This window comes from Harmonia axyridis, chromosome 6, assembly GCF_914767665.1.
Source record: "Harmonia axyridis chromosome 6, icHarAxyr1.1, whole genome shotgun sequence".
NCBI lineage: Eukaryota > Metazoa > Arthropoda > Insecta > Coleoptera > Coccinellidae > Harmonia > Harmonia axyridis.
This window is the reverse complement of record NC_059506.1, coordinates 10,140,931-10,163,779: the sequence shown is the minus strand read 5'-3', so window position 1 is coordinate 10,163,779 and position 22,849 is coordinate 10,140,931. Positions and strand designations below refer to the sequence as shown.

The following is a 22,849-nucleotide window of genomic DNA, read 5'->3' as shown; positions in this document are numbered from 1 at the left end:
TACATTCTACAAAGCTGGAGAATGTAACAAAATATATCTATCTTGGACATGCAATAAGATTGGGTAGAGAGAATCATACAGCGGAGCTGAGCAGGCGAAAAAGACTGACATGGATACCTTTTGGAAAACTGAATATATATTCAGGAACAGCAACAACCCCATAAACTTTAAAAAAAGAGTTTTTGATGCCTGTATACTGCCAGTGGCGACATATGACCTTGAAACAATGGCATCACGAAAAAGTCTACAAGTAAATTGAGGGTAACGCAGAGAGTTATGGAACGCGCGATGCTCGGGTTGAGTTTGGGAGATAAGGTGAGAAACGAAGAAATACGACAAAGAACAAAAGTCGTAGATATAATACAGCACATGTCAGATCTGAAATGGTAATGGGTGGGACACGTGGCTCGTCAAGATCATAACAGGTGGACAAATAAGCTAACACACTGGCGACCAAGACAAACAAAACGCAGTGTCGGAAGACCGCAACGGAGATGGTTAGGCTAGGAACATAATGAAGCGACCAAGAGGTGCGAAGAGGATAGCAGAGAGGATAGCGGTTTTCGAGAGTAGCGGCGATGACGAGGTGTCATCTCATAGTGAGGCGAACAAGAAATCAAGGCGATAGTCGAGTTTGATTATTATAGAGGAGGTGCGTTTCCGAAAAATGGATTTATACTGTTAGAAAATTCGTTATTGAAACTCTGGTATGTAATGAAAATGAAAAATGATGAAATAGAAGAACTTGTAGTGGTCACGAAATTAATAAATCTAGGAGTGAATTTCATCACTTGTATAAAGAATTACGCGATCACCCAGAGAAATTTCTTTCATATTTCCGTATGAATATGGCAACGACTACATTCTGGGAAAAATTGAATCTAAATTAATGAAAAACTGGCCTAATTTCATTCGCGACCCTATCACTCCCACGGATTAATTACTTGTTTTTTTTCATTTCATCCGCTACAGCATCCCATAACTTGTCCAAAATATATCAATTATGATGTTAAGCATCTCTCTGATTCCACAAATTACTATTCACAAATATCGAACTTATGAATGCGTCAATATCCAATTTTATTTATTGATTGCGCAGTAGCGCGGCGATGAAGGAAAACAAACTTCCCCGATCTCGCCTCTATCCTCGCTTAACCGCCTAGCGCAACCCAGCCTCTCGGTAGGTGAAACGATTTTTGAAATTGATTGATATCAACAAACAAACATACAAATAAAAGGTTCCTCTTTATAATATTTTTATGGACCAATGAAAGATATTTCTATCAATAAGTTTACTACAATGAAAACATACTAGATGACACAATTGTATTATTTATATTTCAGGGTTTATATATGATATCCGCTATGAAGAATTTCCATTACCTTCAATATTTAGATATTTCCAAAAATCGTATACCATCATTAGAAGCCTTAGGACAAATGCCGTTCTTGATGTATTTGGATGCATCTTCTAACTTGCTGACGGAAGTACTCAATTTCAAGGCTCCTTTTAACTTAATGTACGTCAATCTTTCTTCAAATGAAATAAGGATCATAAGAGACTTGTCGGACTTCTGGTCGCTTATCGTCTTAGATTTATCCCATAACGAAATTGAAGTTATTTCTGGTTTGCAGAATTTGAAGTGAGTCATTACCATATTTTTAATGTTGTTTCTTATTACTAGGCAATACAGGGTGTCCCGGGAAGAATGCGACAAACGAATACCATGAATTGAGGTCATCACGGAGGACCCGTATCAAGAGGTTTCAATCGCCTGAGTGCCTTCGTTTGGGATATACAGGGTGATGTTCATCTTATGGATGAAATTTCACTGTTGGATAACTCTTCAACTAATCGACCGAATAATTTCAAATTTTGAAGTTTTGTCACCCTTTACTTTCGCCTTTCTTCAATATTTTAGAATTCGAGTAAATCAGATCCGAACTAGGAAAATTTCAGACTTTTCCTATTTTCGTGAATATTGGATCACCCTGTACGTGAACATCATGATTTTTTTTCTTTTCGTAACCACAAAGAATTAATTCATTATAAAAATTCTAAATCTCTACTTGGCACGGTCATACAGGGTGATTAATAAACATTTCTTTATGAGTGAAATTTTTTTTAGTTCAATAACTCTTCAATAAATCCACCGAATAATTTCAAGTTTTGAAGTTTTGTCACATTTTACTATCGGCTTCCTTCAATAATTCTGAAATCGAAAAAATCAGGTCCGGACTAGGAGGATTTTAGACTTTTTCTATTTTCGTGAATATTGGATCATCCTGTAGGTCAATATCATGATTTTTTTTCGTTTTCGTAAACACAAAGAATTAATTCATAATCAAAATTCTAAAACTCTGCTTGCCACTGTCATACAGGGTGACAGTTCCTTATGAAAGAAATTTCATAGTTCGATAAATCTTGAATTCATCGGTAGAATCATTTTGGAAATTGCAGTTTTTTTACTTTTTGCGAATGTCTTCCTTCAATATTTCTAAAATCGACTTTATTTATTCTCATGAATATTGGATCACACTGAACGTGAACAATATGATTTTTTTTCGTATTCATATCCACAAAATGTTAATTCATTATAAAATTCTATGGGCCAGTTGCACCATTTGCCTACACATTGATTGAAATTTAAACATCGATTAATTTCTTATTTCTCTTAAGAAATCAGAGAGTAATAAATGTTTAAATTTTTAATCAATATTTAGGCAAATGGTGCATTTGCCTAAATATTGATTATTGAAATGAAATTATTCGGTGGATTTATTGAAGAGTTATTGAACTAAAAAAATTTCACTCATAAGGGAATGTTTATTGATCACTCTGTATGACCGTGCCAAGTAGAGATTTAGAATTTTCATAATGAAGTAATTCTTTGTGGTCGCGAAAACGAAAAAAAATCATGATGTTCACGTACAGGGTGATCCAATATTGACGAAAATAGGAGAAGTCTGATATTTTCCTAGTCCGGATCTAATTTACCCGAATTCAGAAATATTGCAGAAAGGCGATAGTAAAGGGCGACTTTACTTCAAAATTCTAAAATATTCGGTTGATTAGTTAAAGAGTTATTCAACAGTGAAATTGCACTCATAAGATGAACATCACCCTGTATATCCCAAACGAAGGCACTCAGGCGATTGAAACTTCTTGATAAGGGTCCTCCATGATGACCTCAATTCATGGTATTCGTTTGTCGCGTTCTTCCCGGGACACCTTGTATATGGAAAAGGGATCTGTAATTGATAGAAATAATAGAGAATATAGAAATGTGTGTATTTTATTGTTTCAGGCACTTGAGAGGACTCAATTTATCTTACAATTGGATCAGTAAATTGGAAGGTTTGAGTCATTTGGATCGGGTACAGTGTATGACACTTTACAATAATATCATTAGTAAGTTCGAAGTAGGCCCTGATGTGGGATTGAAAACAATGCTCAGATTGAAGAAGTTGAGTTTAGCAAGGAATATGATTAACTCATTGCAAATCGTAGAGCGAGCAAGATACCTTCAAATGCTGGATATTTCAGACAATCGTATAGGTATTTTTCATTATTATTATTTCCTCTGCTAATACTGAGATTCATATGCTTCATTGTTTGAAATTAAAAATTTGTATTGCTCTTTCTCGAAAGAATATATATATATATATATATATATATATATATATATATATATATATATATATATATATATATATATATATATATATATATATATATATATATATATATATACAGGGTGAGTCTTTGACTTGTACATATATTTCAACCGAAGATTCCTGAGGTCAATAGAAACCCTTTTTTCATTTACCATTTTTTCCGATTCGGCCCGGTTAAAAAGATACAGGCTGTTGAAAATCGATAAAAAAATGTCATTTTCCGTTATATCTCGGAAATGGTTGTATAGAAAAAAATGAATTTCGGGATATAGTTTTTCATGTATGTGATGAATCTTCTCCGTACACAAAATTTTATCCACATCTCCCCGTTTCTTCATTATGAACACTTCATCCCATAAAAATACCAGAAATTCAAAGAACCGAACTCTTAAAAGTAACTAGGACGTTCATTGAAGGATATTTAGCTAATTTGAAAAATAAAAGTATTCTTCATATTTTCTCGTATATTGAGCCGTTTTCGAGTAATATGTGTTTAAAAAAAAAAAAAAATCTGTGAAATTCAAAAAATTGGGTACTTTGGCTAATTGCAACTCTGATAGAAAAAACTCACAGAAATGAATATTTGCTACGTTGTCAGGTCAAAAATCATGGATTGAAACACTGAATTTGCATTGACAAGTGAGGGAACCAGCCGACTTAGTTTGAAAATAAAGTGATTTGAATAAGCTCACCCATTGAGAAAATTCAATTCCATGATCACGCAATCTTTGAACAATCCTTACGAAAGTTCTCTCATTTGGCTGTCTCCTATTTGGAAACAGCCTTCCATAAGCTTCTTAAGCTCTTCTCGCTATTTATCCATTTGTGAAATAGCATTCCAACATATCTACCATCTCCTGGTTGGAATACATTCTGCTAATTTCCACTTAACACACTTAAAGAACTTCACAAACAAACACTTTACACTAAACAAACACCTTACACTAAACAAACTAAACACACTTAACAAGTTAAACGCACTTAGGTAACACTTAACAAACTAAATACACTTAATACTTATCACTTACATTAAACAAAGCAACAGAAATCATGATACCATAAATTCGAATTTCAATTGTTTTCGGATCATTCTATGCGCATGACCGATCAGAAGACCGATAGAAGAATCTCGAATAATTTTTTAAACAAACCATCAAATTTATGAATTAATAAATTTATTTTATTATGAATTTCATTAAATATAATAATTAGTATCATCCGAAATGTTAAATCGAATTTTGTATAATAAAATAAGTCATAATATGCTAGATTACCGTATGTTATGAACGATTTGAACTATTGCGCATGGCCTCAGAGTTTATTACTCTATGCGCATGGCCAAACTGAGAATTTGAGAAATCTCGAAGAATTGTGGTTATGTTTGGCAAACAAATAGGATAATTCGATATTTGATTCGAAAATATTTTATGTTTCAATAAGAAACAACACAGTTCGGCGTAAGTAAGTTACTAAGTTATATGATATAAATAATATATTGAATAATTATTGTATTTTTGAAGATCTCCTAATAATTCATCGAATCATTCAGAAAAACACCATAATGAATTTAATTGGACGACGATTTTCCTTCGTGAAGATGATTGCCCACTAGATACAGAGAAGTTTCAGATGACCTGTATTTAAAGAGAATCTTGAACCCCTTCAAATTAAATCCAACCGGAAAAAGTTTGCTGTGAGGTGTTCATGATTTCATAAGGATAATTTTTCCATATAATGAATGGGAAAGTAAATTGATTAATTGAAATAACCAAAAATCTACAATACAATGATTCTGTTGATAAATTCAACTACTTGAATAAGTGAAGCACTAGTTCTGTAATGAATACTTATTCAAACTTCATACTCATTGATGTACTGAAAAATAATTTAAAAGTCACTGATTTCACCATTAACCCAGATCCTATCCTATTATCTAGTACATGTACTGATCCAATCCATATGTTTCAGAATCAATAGCTATTGATATTTTAAGGCATATACATAGTTTGTAGTTACTGTCCTTGGTTTATAGATATTATAATAATATAATGAATACATCTGAGATCAGGAATCATTGAGAATTAACTCGAATAATGGCAGGCCTAATTTAATAATTATTGGCTAAATATTGAATGTTTTTTATTTCGCACAATACATCTGCTGAATGAATCTACGTAAGAAGTTTAAGAGTAAAAAATGTTAAACCTGGTTATTTATAAATTAAATGAAAATAAAGACAATTTATTATTATGGTAGTTTGTACTTCAATTCTTGTTTTTTGGTATGCATTTTTTTGTTTCAGTAATGAAAAATGTTTATTTCAAATTGTTTTGAATGTTGTATACCTACTGTGAGGCACTGGATTTATAGTAAAAGAGTGGATTTGGCAATAATACATGATTTCAAGTCACTGTTAATCTTTCGATAAGTTTATCAAAAGCTTAAGTTTATTGAGTTCTTTTGAAAAAAAGGTATACCTTACAAGAATTCAAAATTTTTTTTACATGTAGTTGATATGTGAAAACAAAAAAAAAAGATTACATATTTGTTGGGAAGTTTCATAATATTTTCAGTTTATCTGTTCGATAACAAACAAGTAAATTTACTTGTACGTTGTACTTCCTTTTTTCTAGCCGAATACCATTTTACCATCTTCAGGAAAATAAAATTTTCGAAGATGTTGATTATAACATTGATAATATTAAGGAAAGACTAATTGCTTCTTTATTATCGAAAGTACTCGAGAGCATTTTTTGGAGTTACCTATTGGGTATCAAATTTTCAGACAGAATATTGGCATTAGTGAACACTAAGAAGAAAAGGATTTCAAATATTTTCATGATAACAAATTACTGAGCTCACAGCCCTATAATATGAAGATATTTCATTAAAGTTAATATTCTATTTTGAATAATTCTGATCGAAACTCATTTTCAAGTGAATTTTCACAAACTAGGCTCCTTATAAAATAACACCAATCAAGATATGAAATCCCATTAAAAACTGCTGCTGCCAAACATTACTATAATCTTCTTCCAGTCTTCTGAGCTTTCATCGATACATAACAATACATCCTAAAATTTCATTTTTACGTGATTGAATACTTCTATCCATTTGCTATTCGATAATTTCATCCTAGAACATTTGATTGACATACTTTTAAGAAGGCCAAAATTGTTTCAACGTGAAAATAAATAAAAAACTTCAGTGAGTTGAAAGAAGCAGAATATTCAATAGTGGATATTCATATTGAATACCACCATTTCATTTTTAATACAAAAATCAAGATCAATAATTAATCAATAATGGAATATTGAAGATTCATGAAACTTATAAGCTTCTAGGATGAAAAAGGAAAAAAATTCATTTCCTTTTGGAAATTATCTATTCCTTCTCATACTACTGTTATTTTTAACAAGATAAAATCGGAATTTTTCCATCACAAAATTACCTCTGTGTGATACAGAGGTGATTGCATCTTCCACATAAATCCATTCATGAAACTGCCTTTTATTTTCGAGCTAAGTTATTGTGTAGGTACTTAGATAAAGTATTCTGGGTTCATTCAATCCAAAATGCAAGCGTTCTTACACTTCTTGCTACCCTAAAAATTTAAAACTTTTCTCACTGATTCCATGATAATAAGAATTCAAATTGAACACTGGTTTGAATACCACTTTTTTGCTGACCTCTAGATAACAAAATATACTCAATTAGCCCAAATTTCTAGTAATGTACAAAACTTCAACCGTTTGTTGGATTTCTTGAATTTTATTGACAAAACATAACATAACCTTTAAACATAACATTACAGATGCGAGATGATTAGTATTCATAGGTACATAGATTTAGCTTATTATTCTGTAGGTTTTTTGTCATTATAGTGTTTTGTGACTGTAAACTTGGCAACGTGGAAAGTCCACAGATGATTATCATTATGTTTATTTACCTTTATGAAAATTAAAGGTTATATGAATTGTTAACTCTTGTACTAAAAGAGGTGAAAAAGCGAAAATAAATGATTGGATATGAATATCAGATTTAATATGGGTGGTTGCAAGCTGAATTTTTTATTATTATCGAATATAAAATAGAAATCAAGAGAAAAATAATCAACATATTTATCTCCCACGAAATTGCTATAACTCATTTATTATATTGAAAATAATACTTCGGTCACCAAAGGAATTGGAAAAAGTGAGTTTATGCTTGTTTTTCTAATATAGTAACCCATTTCCAAAGTTCAAATGGTATAAATTTATGCTTGGAAAAACTTCAGTGGGCTGATTTCCAGGTTCGGCATAGCTCATTATGAAAACTTAAAATGGCCATATCTTTTCAACCGAGCCGAATCGGAAAAAATGGTAAATGAAAAAAGTGTTTCTTTTGACCTCAAGAATCTACGGTTAAAATATATGTACAAGTCAAAGACTCACCCTGTATATATATATATATATAATAGTAGTAAATTTGATAAGGGGTGTGGGAAAATTGATAAGTGTTATAATGTCACTCTTATTAATTCCATTTAGTTGACGTTTCGATCCCGATGAGGACCTTCTTCAGGACTCTACAATAGCAATAGAAAACAGTCAAAACATGATACATCACAAGCATGTAAAAATATATAAAAATAACAATACAAATTGTACATACCGAAATACAGAGTTATAAAGATCTTATTTGAACACAAATCAATAGCTCTCAAGAAAGCAAAGAACAAGAACATCAACAACTTCAGCGAAAAAAGATCTGATATTTCGTTAGCAAAGGAGTATAAATCAATTTTAATCATGTAAACAAAGTAAACAGAATAATCAAATGAGAGGTTGTCAAAAATGTTGTCAACCAGACTTGCCACATAATATACACACATGACAAATAAAACATAGAGTAGCATTAAATCACATTGGTCCCAGTAATTCACTCTCACCGAACTCAGAACAAATGCGATTGTTAAAAGATGCCATGAACCAAACACCAATCTTCTCTCACTAAACCGGTCCAGAACATAGGAATCAATCATGTGATCTCTACGACTGCAGAACTTGTGGAATGTGATTCATTCAATTCACTCCCACTAAACTGATTATAATGAATCAAATAAGAATGGATGGAGCTAATATTGTTTACATCCCTTCTGTAATTCATCGAACAGGTTTCGCGTTTGATATGGTACATCTCTAAGAAACATCTTTTCTTTCCATTCACTTCACATTCAAGAATTTTGGTGAAATCATAATTCACTGGATGGTCTTTGTCCCGGGTATGGTCCGCTAGGGCACAAATCTTGTTTGGATTCTTAATGTCGCTTCTGTGTTGAGCAATCCTTCTCTTCAAAAGCTGAGACGTATGACCAATATACACCTCACTACATATTGAACAAGGAAAACAATATACCACACCACTCATATTATCAACAGTCATCCTATCTTTCACTCGACTGTATAATCTGTCAATTTTAAAATAAGATTTCTGAATCAATCTAATTTTAGTGGTCTTCAGGAGGTTAATTAATGCATTAGTCATACCATTTATTAGGGGGATAGATAAGTAAAAAATTCTATCTGCGTTCTCAGTGTCCGCAGTGGTGGATGCGCCCCTCTCTCCATTCGTTGGCTGTCTCGAAGGAGTGGTATTATAAATTAATCTGGACAACAACCTTTTTGGGTATCCATTCTCTAGCATCAACTGTAACAATAACCTCAGATTCTGCTGCCTTAGATTTGGATGGGCAACTTTTTCAATACGATTCTTCAATCCTAAAATCATGTTCACCTTTTGCCCATGTGGATGATTAGAAAAATAGTGTAAGTATCTCCCTGAACTTGTTGGTTTTCGGTACCAATCCAGAATCAGCCTATTTTCCGGTGTTAGAATCACCCTTGTATCCAGGAATGGGACACCATTCGCTGTTTCTTCCTCCAACGTAAACTGTATGCTCTCATGTTCACTGTTGAACCTGTCTAGAATGAAAGCAACCTGATCTTTAGGTACAGCACATATTAAATCATCAACATATTTCTTGATGAAAGGAATGTGAAAAGGAATATTGGCAGAAGGAAATCCATTACTACTTCAGCAATAGAAGGACTTAAGTTGGAACCCATAGGGGAACCGAGCACCTGTTTGAAGAACCTACCATTAAAAAGGAAATAGTTCGAAGAAAACAGGAACTTAATGGCATAGATGAATTCTTCTTTTGGTAGACTTGTGTGGTTTCTGATAGTCTCCCACTTGTTCTCAACAGCTGAAACTGCCAACTCGACAGGAATGTTGGTGAAAAGAGATACAACGTCCAAGCTGATCAGGACATAATCAACAGGTAACTGGAAATCATTCACATATTGGGCAAAAAAAAGGAATCTTCAATAAAATATCTACTTCTGGTAGAAGAAAGATATTTAGACAGGATGTCTGATATAAAAACTGACAACTTGGATGTGTGGGTGTTAACAGATGATATTATTGGTCTCAAGGCAAGAGCGGGTTTGTGGATCTTTGGTAAACCGTAGAATCTAGCAGGGACTGAATTGTAAATGTACAGTATTTTACCTTGTATTTATGTTATGTTGCCCTGACTGACCCATCGCTTAATCAATGCATTACATTTACCTTGTGTAGTAATGGTTGGATCTGTTGGATCTCTGTATATATATATATATATATATATATATATATATATATATATATATATATATATATATATACTTCGAAAATGTGATTACGAGATCCCTGTAAAATTTCAACGCTACGAGGTCCATGTCTTATAAACCAACAATCCGAGATCCTCTCCTATATACCCTATATACATGGTATACCGCGAGGCAACGAGATCCGTTCGACGTTGCCACACAGACGGATCTCGTGAGATGCGAGATGAGTATCAAAATCTTTGTATATCAATAAGGGTCAAAATCGCATATTCGTCGGATCTCGCAAGATGCAGAACATGTCGTGTACTTGGAATATGTATTTATGCCAACGTTATTAATTCCGATAATGTTTTTTCCTGAAATGATTAGTTTTGAGTGGTTGTTTCTACGAATGATCGCTCTATCATTTCGTATTGATGTCTGTATTTTCAGAATTATTCTTCTTCCAAATTTTTTCAAAAGTGATCTCACAATTCAGTTTTTCCTGATGACGAATTCGTATTCGAATTCAATGGTATTCCTACTGCCGTGTTTACGATCTTTTGAACCAGATACTTGAAATTTTCAGGGTAGATTCAGATGGCAATAATCTCAGTCAAGTTCGTTAACGCGCAAAACCTGATCAGTGGTTCCGGAAATATTTCCTTTCGAAATGTTATGTTCTCAATAATTCAAAACAGCAGCTTTCATTTCGATAAAATTTTGCATTTAGTTTAGATGAACATTCAACCAGAGCCAGAGAAAAATCATGGAGAATATCTAAAAAATATTGGCCAATATCTCGGAAACCACTAAAATGACAGAATTAAGATTTCAAATGCTCATATGAAATCACAGCATCAAGAAGTACAAGGAAATATTCTCAAAAAAAAATGTATGAAGAATATAATTTACAAATCATTTTAGATTGAAAGAAATTCAAAAAAAAGGAATAAGAACTTGATTTTCAAAAAAAGGGTATAACCATACACAAATACAGGCAAACATTCATCATTTGTTTCGATATGCGTTGAAAACAAACCGAGAAACAAACGCTTTTATTTGTTTCCAAGTTTTATTGTTCATGAATAGATGAACAGATTTGAACTCCTTGATTTTCCCTTCTGTGGCCGTTTTTTTCCTCTAGATATTTCTCTGAAAATATCTCACAGTTTAACATGTGTACAACAGTAGTGAGTAGATTATTATTTGTATTACAATAGATTTTCAAACTGTCGTTCTTCAGCAGCAATGCAAGCTGATGGTCCCAGTTTAGCAGACTTTATACTTTGCTCTATCTAATTTGAGAACATTCTATTGCATTCTTTTGTTGTTTTGTCCATCTTATTTTCGGATGTTTCACTTTTGGTGTTTCTGAGATAAAATAAGAAGTTTCCATATCATTTCCCAATAAAATGCAATTTATAAAATGGCTTTCAATTATACGAATGAAAACTACAATTATTTGTTGATTAATTACCTTTCTCCTCAGAATCGCTTGAATTATTCGACTCTCTTTTTCTCTTGACCTTTTGCGTGTCTAGTAGCCGTTCTTCCTCTAAAATTAAATCAATGAGGTCATTAAATCAATGAGGTCAATCTATTGCAATTTTTCAAACGGAATCACAAAAAAATTTGTCTTTTACCTAGAATGAGTTCCCTATCAAATTTCCTTGATATCGAATGACATTTTAGTTATTTTCAGTTGATTTAACATATTATGAGATCTTTGATGCTACTTGATATACAGGAAATATTCTGGAAACAACAAGTGCAATTCGATGGAATCAAACGGAATAAAAAAAAAATTTGTTTTCCACCTAGAATAAGTTTTCTATAAAATTTTTTGGACAACGAATGATTTTGTTTTTTTTTTTGGTCAATTTCTCGTATGAAATCTTTGATGTCCTTTGAACGCTATTTGAAATAAAGGGAATATTCTGGAAACGACAGGTGCAGTAACAAGTGCATGAATAAAAATATACTTTTTTGTTTAGAATAAATTCCCCATCAAATTTCCCTGATAACGAATGACTTTTTTTCAATTTTCGGTAAATTTCACGTATGAAATCTTTGATGTTCCTCGACCATTACGTGTTTTAAAAGAAATATTCTAGAAACAAGTTGTGCAGTGCAATTTGATGGAAATAATTATAAACGGAATCATAAAACGGAGCATTAACTCATATAGGGTGAGTACTCCTTTGAAATCGAAACGAGTGAAATCTGAATTTATCCGAACGCTTCGTGATTTAAAGTGGAATATTGTAAGAAGCAGACGTGCAAATGCAAGCAAATGCAATTTCATTAAAGTATTCCACAATTTAAATTTAACTTAATCTACCTGCAGTTAGATGCGAAATAATCAGAAAAACGCTTCGCTTGGCTTTTCTTCAGAGACATAGGTAGATTTCATCATACGTCAACTTCAATTTCATATTCAATTTGAAGGTAGCTTCAGAAGCCAGTTAAAAATCAAATTGTTCGGAATTGAAATGTAGTTCATGAAAAAAAAATCAGCTTTCTGTATTGGTTCAAAACAGGCCTGCCGCTAACTCTTTTGGCGCCGAGAGCATTAAGTATCGTATAGTCCAAATACAAGTTTGTTATGTCAATTGTTTAAAAGATTGTTATAGACAAATGCGTTGTTTGCAACTTAATTAAATTGATTCTGAAACATATTAAGATTAAGAAGCGTATTTGTTGATAAACAAAAGTTTTATTCGACTTATTATTATTTTCGAGTAACTAACTAACCCTTTCATAGTTTATCCTGCTCTTTCATATGAAAAATATTAATTACATTCAAACTTGAATTGTTCATTCAATAAATAATTCGTTATGAACAATTGGTTTTCTTTCTTATGTTTGTTTTACTTAATGAAGCAGAAACAACCAGAGGCTGTATTTTAAAAAATAATTAAATTATGTAATGGAGAATTATTACAACGATATTTTGATGAGTATCCTTTATTTCAATATGTACGCGCTTTGAGTTCTATTTTAAGGATTTCAAATACAGACCTTCCTTATTTTATTAAGATACGAGCGACCAATGTTTATTCAAAGAAACTTTTAATCATAATCATAATAATGTTTATTGACTAAATCCTACATGATGTCAGGTCAGTCAAAAGGAATAGAGTTCATGGTGAATATTTGCCTCCATTATTCAACAGGAACTAATGAACGAATAGTTGTAACTGTATAAGTAAACGAAATAATAATGTGAATTTTTCGAGAAATTTGAATTATTTTTTGATTTCGAACATATGACAGAACCATTACATTGGTGGAAAAAAATTTGAATTAAAACAAATTTTACAAGAATTTCAAATTCTCAAAAAAAGTTCGACTCAGCAACATAGTTGACTTGAACGTTTTATGTCGAATGGTGTTCACAATTCAGATTATTTTGGAACTATATATTTTATAACAATGTCCTGGAAGCAGAGGTTATATGAGAAAATATTTTGATTGAATCTTCATTATACAGTTGGTGTAAAAAAGGCATGAAAACCTAGTGAACCCGTTTTTTGTAATGATAATATAATAGAGAAGAAATTTCATTTGAATAACTTTCGTTTTCCGAGAAATGATCTGCGGAGACTCAGATATGTGCACAATATTCCAGTACAAATAATGACTAAAAACAAGGAAGGCAGTGGATAGTAGGTAGATAGTTTTGATTTCATCAGATGTCAATTATCATTTCTAAATTTTCAAATTTTCATTATGTTCAACTCAAATATCAATCATTATCGCAGTTTATTATTACAACTACAAACCTTATTGTGAAAAATAATGGACACTCATTAGATGATTTGAATGCGCGTGAGTGGCTCGTTAGAAATAGGTATCACCTATATAAACGGGTGAGCTATTATCTGAATTATAGTTTTGATTATTTCAATAATTTTGGTTTGAACCTAGTTTTAGAATTGAATTTAGGTGAAAATATTTTAAGTTTTCAAAAGGTCATTAAAGATCGAATAGTTTCATTTATTTATAAATTAGAACTGAAAATGTCTTCAAAAAGTAGAAGTGGCTCTTCACTAGGCCATATTTGAAACATAATCAAAAACATATCTTTCAGTAACAAAAACATTTATTTTATGGTAATAAAAGAGATAAGAACCTAAAAAGTATCAGTTAGTACTTGAATGAATATATTCAAAATTCAAAAAAAAAATACTGTCAACTTCGTTATAAATTTTTTCCCCAACATTTTAGTCACCGAATCTATTGAATCGTTCTGAATGGTTTTCTATAATTCACACCAAACAACGAAAATATATACTTCTCAAAATCTTCGTATAACGTCACGGCGAATTGAGCAAGCTCCCAAAAATTCTCCGAATTAACACTTTCATTGTTTCCCCTAAAAGTTCTTGTGTCGATAGTAGAATGAACATGTTCATTAAATACTTTATCATTTTACGCTTTTCCCTTTACCCATTATTAACACTGTTGATGAATTCGCGTTGAGCACGGTACAATGTATTTACATTATTCTGAACAATTTCGATTTCATAGCCGGATGAATATGTTCTTTGGAAATTTCTGGTTTACCCGTAGCGCGAGAAACTACAAGTTATCTTATCCAGTCGAAACGAAAGGCCTTTTTTGATAGGAATGTAGCAGGCAGTATCAACAGAAAAGTTTGATTAGAATTTTGCTACCGGTTAACCAACTGAATTTTTCGTGAATAGTTTTTGAATAAGTACGATTCTGACTCATGCGCTGAACCAGTTTTGACATTGAGGGTCCTAGAAAATGGTAACTCTGTCACAAAATTTTTGTCGTCGTATGAAAATTATGAAATTGTATTCTCCATTATGAAAACCTTACAAAGTCACCGTTACTTGACACTTTCCACCATATGTTCATAATTCGATAACCGAAGAAATTCAGAATTCACTTAGATTAACGAAATGAAGCAAAGAAATAAAAAAATATGTGCACCCCTGACTTTCTCGCATTTTATCGCTTAATTCTAATGAGCGATTCGATTCTAGATTGTCCCACCCTCTTGATCGGCTGACCGATGAATCCAAGAATTCCAAATAACCCGCATTGACTTCACTCAACCCAGTGTACAATTTTTGCATATTCTCTCAAGAATGATATTTTCAGAGCTGAGTTTTCATATTAACATATTTTCTCGATAACACAGAAATATTTCTTACGAGATAGATTTCATGGCAGTGATTTCTTATTGCTTTCTTATTCATGTGATGAATGAAAATGTTGTATGAAAATAAGTGTTACCTACCATTAAAAATGATGGTTCGATAATCACTCAATATCTTTGAACGGTACGAATGCATTATTCAGTGAACCTGATATTTTATAATTAACCATTAATTTCATACATTATTGTACATAGGTCCCAGAAGATTTCACTGAAACATCAGAGATTCGATAATATTATTCCTATTATTCAATAATTAAATAATGTCACAACAATACAAAACTGTGAAAACATAATCATTCCCGCGCAAACAAAATGCTTAGGGGGTCTCAAATTGCTTCGGTTGACTGTGTATGTATCAAGAAAAGATCGAATGTCAGGTATTCCTTCTTTCTACACAGTCGCTAACACCGTGAGCCGTAGGTCGTGTATAGTATCATGACTGAAGTTTCCGATCGGCTGGCCGACCAAGTGTTGATAGTGTTAAGTTAAAAAACCGATATGAATGCGTTAAAAGTTATCTTGGTCTGGGCAAATTGGGTTATACCTGCCAACGCTTGAAGTGTCCCCCTGCATATCGGCCTTTCTTCGAGATGTTACGTCACCACTTAAGGCCGATGTGTTAGAATGGAGACACGTCAATATTATTCATAACTCTAACTATTGCTTCTTTTCCTAAAACGTTCATATACAGAGTGTCCATTAATTTTTCAGAATAGGCCGTCAAACGTTTTGTTAATTCTCTGCATGATATTTTCCGGAAAATACGAAAATATTCAAGCGCCATAACTTTCGAGCCACAGAATAATTATTATGGTTTGATATTCTGTTACGTAACCTTCAAGTCCTAATAAATATTCATGACATAATTCAAACGTAGTGTTAATAAACCTTTTTGGTATATACGGAACATATTTCTAAGATAATAATAAAAAAATGTTTTTATCAATTAATCGTGAAGAATAGGAACATGTTTCATTTCGAGTAGAACAAATTCACATGAAACTTGGATTGTTTGAATACACAGGGTGTCCCTAAACAATGGTTCCAAATTGAAATAGAATATTCCCATTGAAAAATAAATAAGACTTTTTTAATGTTTTTTCCTCAAAAACCATTCGTTGCAGAGAATATAATAAATTATAAGTAATTTCATTCGGTTAATTGTGAAATTTCCATAATTTTTCAATCATCTTCTGAACGGTTAGTTTTTCCGGATCCGAACAAATATATATTTTTTACCAAAAATTGAATAAAGAAAGCGAAATTTTTCTGATTTTACCAGTGGCTTGAAAAATAGAGAAGACAAGGAACCATGATGTCCTTCTTGTGAGCCACTGGTGGCATCTGAAAATGTGATTATTTGTTCAAAATGAAGCACCTTTTGAACACAAACGTACTTTCAAATTCAATTGAAAAATTTTGAGAATTGTGAAAGTAATGTGTAAAATTACTTTCAATTTTTTATATTCTCTGCAATGATCGATTTCTGGAAAAAAAATTAGGAGTCTCATTTATTTTTCAAGGAATTTTTTTTTTCTGAATTTGGCACCATAGTTTCCGGACACCCTGTATGTACTGGGTGTCCTAAATTCGATGCTCACTGAAAATATCTCGAGACTCATAAGACTTAAAAAAATCTTCAAGGACCTCCGTCCCTGATTTCTATTTTCGAAATAATCAGATGATATCAGAAAGCTGATCATAGATATCTTGCTTCGTTCTGATGTTACAAATATTTCGCAATATTTTGGTTTCTGTTGGAGATATCAAAAACATTCTAAAATATTTTTTTCAGTAATTTTTATGGTTTATATGATACTGGTAACAGATCATATGATGCTGATAACATATCATTATATATACAATTAATTTTAGAGACACAGAGCAAAGTTGATGTTTCTCAATGGGACACCTTATATTTTTCAACGCAGTTTTTTGTCCGCAGATTTGTCTTGAAGAATCCAGTTATTTTTCAAAAAATGTCATCCGTTTCAAAGATATTGAGTTTTTTGTTTTCACTGTTTTGATAGAACACCCTTCATATGAAGAACTTTCACTTATTTCGAGATTTAATTCATTTTGTGTTATTTCAGTGATATTATGGTTCATATTTTATGCATGAAACATCATAGAAATTAATAACCGTTTCAGAGATATAGAGGATAGTAGGTCTTTTTCAAATGAATACCCTACATAAGACTTGACTAAAACCATACAATGAACAAAATATGAATTAGATCTCGAAATAAATGAAACATATTGAAATATATTCAATCGAAAAAATTAAGTTATCCATTTCAAACATGGGACTCCGTTCTGATGGGACACCTTATTCAAGGTGAGTCCATAGTGCTCGATCGGTCGATAATTCCTGTTAATTTTGGGCTAGGAAAATTATTCAAACTTTGACGGAATCGACAGCACTCATCGCATAAGCTTAAATTATTTTTGACTCTCTAGGCCGGTCCGAAAGTGGTGAAACGCGATACTTCCTTATTTTTCAAATGGGAATGCCAATTTTTATATAATACCCCATTTGCAATCATTCATCTATGGTACTTTTTGACAAAGGTCATTTTCTTCGAAAAATTTCATGGTTTTGATGGTTTCAATTGAATATCATCTTGGGAAGCGTTCGACTTAATTGAAGGATTTATTTTTTATTGAATTCCCAAAAAATATTTAAGTCTTCTGCAAATTTATGGACGCCCTATACATTTGTCATTCATTTGGAGATTTAATTCATTTCGTGTTCATCGTAGAATTGTAATCCAGTCAATAGGGTGTCCAATTTTAAAAATACCAACAAACCTTGATTTATTTAACAATATTTCATTTCTAATTGAATGAGAACCCTATATATTACATAATAACAATTATATGATGGATACAAAATAAATTGAAACTCGAAATAAATGAAAAATTTTTACAGGGTGAGTCGAAAGTGCTCGATCGGTCGACAACTCAAATCAAAGAAATCATCAAAATATTTAAAACATTCATTCAGAGAAAATGAAATGGAGACTATGTGAACAAACAGAAATATAGGTTATGAAATTTTTGCCTGTCGAATAGCCCAGTGAGTAGTATTCGAATTTTATCTGGACAATTTGTGCCTAAAATGATTTAATTTCAAAATGCTTCGCATTTCGTGTTCTGTACTGATATTCGGACAAAATGAATTGGAGACCACTTGAACAAACAGAAATATAGTCAGAATTCTCTTAGGAAGTTTCAAATGACTGCATATTTTCAGCTGAAAAAGTGTCATCAATACTTATCGCTCATATGATCTGCTCAGATGTCTGCAAACTTTTTTAATAATTGCAGTTTGAATTGAAAAAAGATTTAAGACATCTGAGCAGTTCACATAAGCGATAAATAATTTCGATGACACTTTTTCAGCTGAAAATATGAAGTCATTGCGAACTCCCTAAGATAATTGTGTTTGTTTCTGTTAGTTCAAGTGGTCTATTTTGCTGATTTCTTTGATTTGGCTTATCTTCAATTGATATTATTATTTGGTGTGATATAGAGTTAAGTAATCTTATACCTTGAAATTGTATGCGGGAAAAGCATACTGCCAGTCCCAGTACAAAACATGAAATGCGAAGCATTTTGAAAATATTTCATTTTAGGCACAAATTGTCCAGATAAAATTTGAATACTACTCACTAGGCTAAAATTTCATGAACTATATTTCTGTTTGTTCACATGGTCTCCATTTCATTTTGCCTGAATATGTTTTAAATATTTCGATGATTTCTTTGATTTGTTCCAAAATTTACCGGAATTATCGACCGATCGAGCATTTTTGACTCACCCTGTATATATTTTTCATTTATTTCGAGATTCAATTTACTTTATACCCATCGTGTTATTGTTATTATGTAATATATAGGGTTTTCCCATTTAATTAAAAATGAAATATTGTTAAATAAATGAAGGAGTGTTGGTATTTTTAAAATAGGACACCCTATATGACTGGATCACAATTTTACGATGAACACGAAATGAATTACATCTCCAAATGAATGACATATATAGGGTGTCCCATGAAAAAATTCAGACGAAAATTTCAATTTCTTCCAAACAGTTGACATTTTTGGAAAAACGATAACGGAATAATTTTCGACAAATCTGAGGCTAAAGAACTGCGTTTTTGAATGGAAATTTTTAGGAAACACCAACTTTTTCTATGTACTCTACTATGTACAAAACGATAATTAATTTCTATGATTTGTTATGAGTATCATATAATAAATAATAAAAATACGTTTCAGAATTTTTTGAACATCTGGAACAGAAACCAAGATATACCGAAATATTCAAAACAATTATTTTTCAGAAACGCCCTGTAACTCGAGAATCGAGATATCTATGATTCTTGAATATTTTTCTCTGTCTTATAGTTTTCGAGATGCTTTCAGTGAGGATCAAATTTCGGACACCTCGTAGATATATGATAGAACTTAAAGTTATTAGTTCCTTAATAATTTTTTCATATAACTATATTTATAGGTAAGGACAATCCCGTTGCGAATGATATAATTACAAGACATTCTCTTCATACAACGAGAATTTCCGAAGTGTATAGAGTTCCAAGACATTTTGATACACAGCATAGAGTTCCAAGACATTCTTGTCATATATGTATTAAGCCTACTTTCATCTACCACCATCAAATTTCCTTGATGACGAATGAATTTTATTTTCTGTTAATTTCTCGTATGTAATCTTTGATGTCCTCCAACCACTACGTGATTTAAAGGAAATATTCTAGAAATAACATATGAGATGGAAAAAAACGAAATAATAGAAAAACTATACCTTTGTATAAGGCGGGTACTCAGTTAAACATGCCCGCCGCTAACTATTTTAGCGCCGCGTTCAATAAGTACGAATTAGTAGTCCTAGTACAAATTTTTTATTCGTTGTTTAAAAAATTGTTAAAGACAAATGTGGTCACAACATTATTTGATTGTTTTTGAAAAATAATCTTGATACATAAACTTGGTGATAAACGGATAACAGAATTTTAAGATTTGATTCTTTTGAAATTGGAATTCAAGCAATTCGATGAAGATGTTCTAATAAAAACTAATGTTTTCGATACAATTATTGGGCTCAAATTTGTAGTAACTTGTTAGAAATATTTTCATCTTCAACACCCTGTATATCGGAAGTGAAAAGATTTAGCACCTATATTTGCATTAAATTCATTTTAATTGTCATTCGTCTTCTAGAGAAAAATCTATTTTTAAAAAAGAAGAGAAGGTTCTTGGGGAACTCCAAGTGAGAAGGAATCTTCTTCCCTTACAATTTACTTATTGAAAATTACAACAAAGCAATGGAAATTGAATTCAACAATCCCAAATTTTTCCCAAAAAAACATACACGAATATTGGTTATATATGAGAAATTATATTGAAGTTTTTTAACGATATCTACAATCTGCCTTGTGTTATTCGAAATCGTTTAGTATCTGTCCAAGTTATGATATTTTACGTTCTCCCTACATTTATTTTCAGTAGGTACTTCCGTTCGTTGTTGAAAACATAATCCGCTTCAGTAGGCTAATGTAACATTTCAATTTTCATGGAAAATATTTCTTGAGAAAATGTACACAACTTTTCCTCAAAAAAAAATCACCGATTTCATTTTTGGTCTCAAACAAATTGGCATGCCATCCGTAATGATGATATCCATTCTTACAATTATAAATTAACAATAACAAAATCCAAGACAAACATCTATTGACTCACACCTACAGGTTTTCAAAGAGTCGTAAACTTTCGGCGAATCGAGTGTGTTTTATTTCATAAAATCAATTCAACATTTAATCTCCTCAATTTGAGCTCTACCAATAATTTTTTTTTGCGCAAAGTCTACCAGAATTTTATGCAGATGTATGAACACTCAATATTTTTCTTTTTTATGGAAAAGAATGGTACGTCTTGAAGGATTTCATTTGTATTATTGATTCTGAAAAAAAGTGATATTTCTTCTTATAAAGATGAAGCACTTCAATACATATCTTTCAAAAAGTGTTAGTTTTCGGTTTCTAGATATAAACTTCTCTTTATTAATTTCGGTAAATTTCACTTTTATTATGTATTTGAACATGTACATTCAGAAGTTAGAAATTCCCAATGAAAACCTTCTAGTAGAAACTCATTTCAAATACACTTATCGGAAAAACAGCTCAAACTGCGCTAGTAAGACTATCAAGCGTCGTCGAGAATTCGAATCCCAAGGAGCGAAATATACCTGTGTCTCTTCAAACCCTTCTCGGAAACATTCACGTACGTGAATCAACCCGACATGCATAATAGGTATGTATTTAATTCTTCAAAGTGATAAAAAATTTCGACTTTCCGAGATCCACACAGTGTTGCATTTTACGGATCTCTCAAAGTTCGTATGACACCTCTACCACGATATACATTTTCGATGACAGCGCCAATTCTCTCGAACTTCATTTGTACAATTTGCATGTAATTAGTGACCGCTATGAGCTCCATCTCAAACTTCGCCAGAATGATATATACTACCTTAGGATACCAAAAATGAACGAAATACGTTACGAGATCCGGCCATCGGATCTCATGATCTCGTAGCGTTGATAACTTGGTTGTATACGGATCTCGTATTCCTACACCAGACATATATATATATATATATATATATATATATATATATACAGAATGATTTCTAAGGGAATCGACCAAGTTTTACACCAAAAAAATACTCTGTTTTCTTTGCCGAGCTTTCGGATTTTATTCAATCCATCCTCAGGGCTTCTACAAGATATCAACAAAAATTATCAGTTACAATAAAAAGAAAAAATAAACATAAAACTGTCACAATGGTACATACAGTCATCGATAAAACTTGATTAAAATGAAAAACAAAAACAATTGAAAACATACTCACTGAAATCGAGGTTAAGGTGTCAACAAATATAAACTAATCATTAAGTAATTCATAAATCTAACAAAAATAAAAATATTTCAGGAATCTCAAAGTGACAACTGGGTATCTTATGTCGATAAAGGTCAATATTTTAATGTGGAATATAGAATGAAATAAGATGGTGGTATTTGCACATGCGTTTAAATCATTCAATTTAGACAGAAGATAAAAATCAATGAGACAAGGCATCAAACAATGGGTGCAAGAGAGATGGTGGGTTTTGTTCACAAATTTTATTATTCATCAATAGGTCCATCATAGAAATTTTTCTCTCGGTTTGGGTATGTTAACAAATATGTGTAGATATTACTAAGATTTTGCGTGTCAGATTTACTGTTAATTGCTTCTTCTTCCTCATTGATAT

General features: G+C 31.8%; 1 protein-coding gene across 1 annotated transcript in view; it reads left to right on the top strand.

Annotated features, from left to right (window-relative positions):
- Positions 1–22,849, top strand: part of LOC123681922 (leucine-rich repeat and guanylate kinase domain-containing protein-like) — a 214,417-nt gene that overhangs the window by 15,220 nt on the left and 176,348 nt on the right. Inside the window, exons 4-5 of the mRNA XM_045620287.1 lie at positions 1,345–1,643; positions 3,309–3,559. Coding sequence (XP_045476243.1) covers positions 1,345–1,643; positions 3,309–3,559 — 550 coding nt within the window. The remainder of the gene's footprint in view (positions 1–1,344; positions 1,644–3,308; positions 3,560–22,849) is intronic.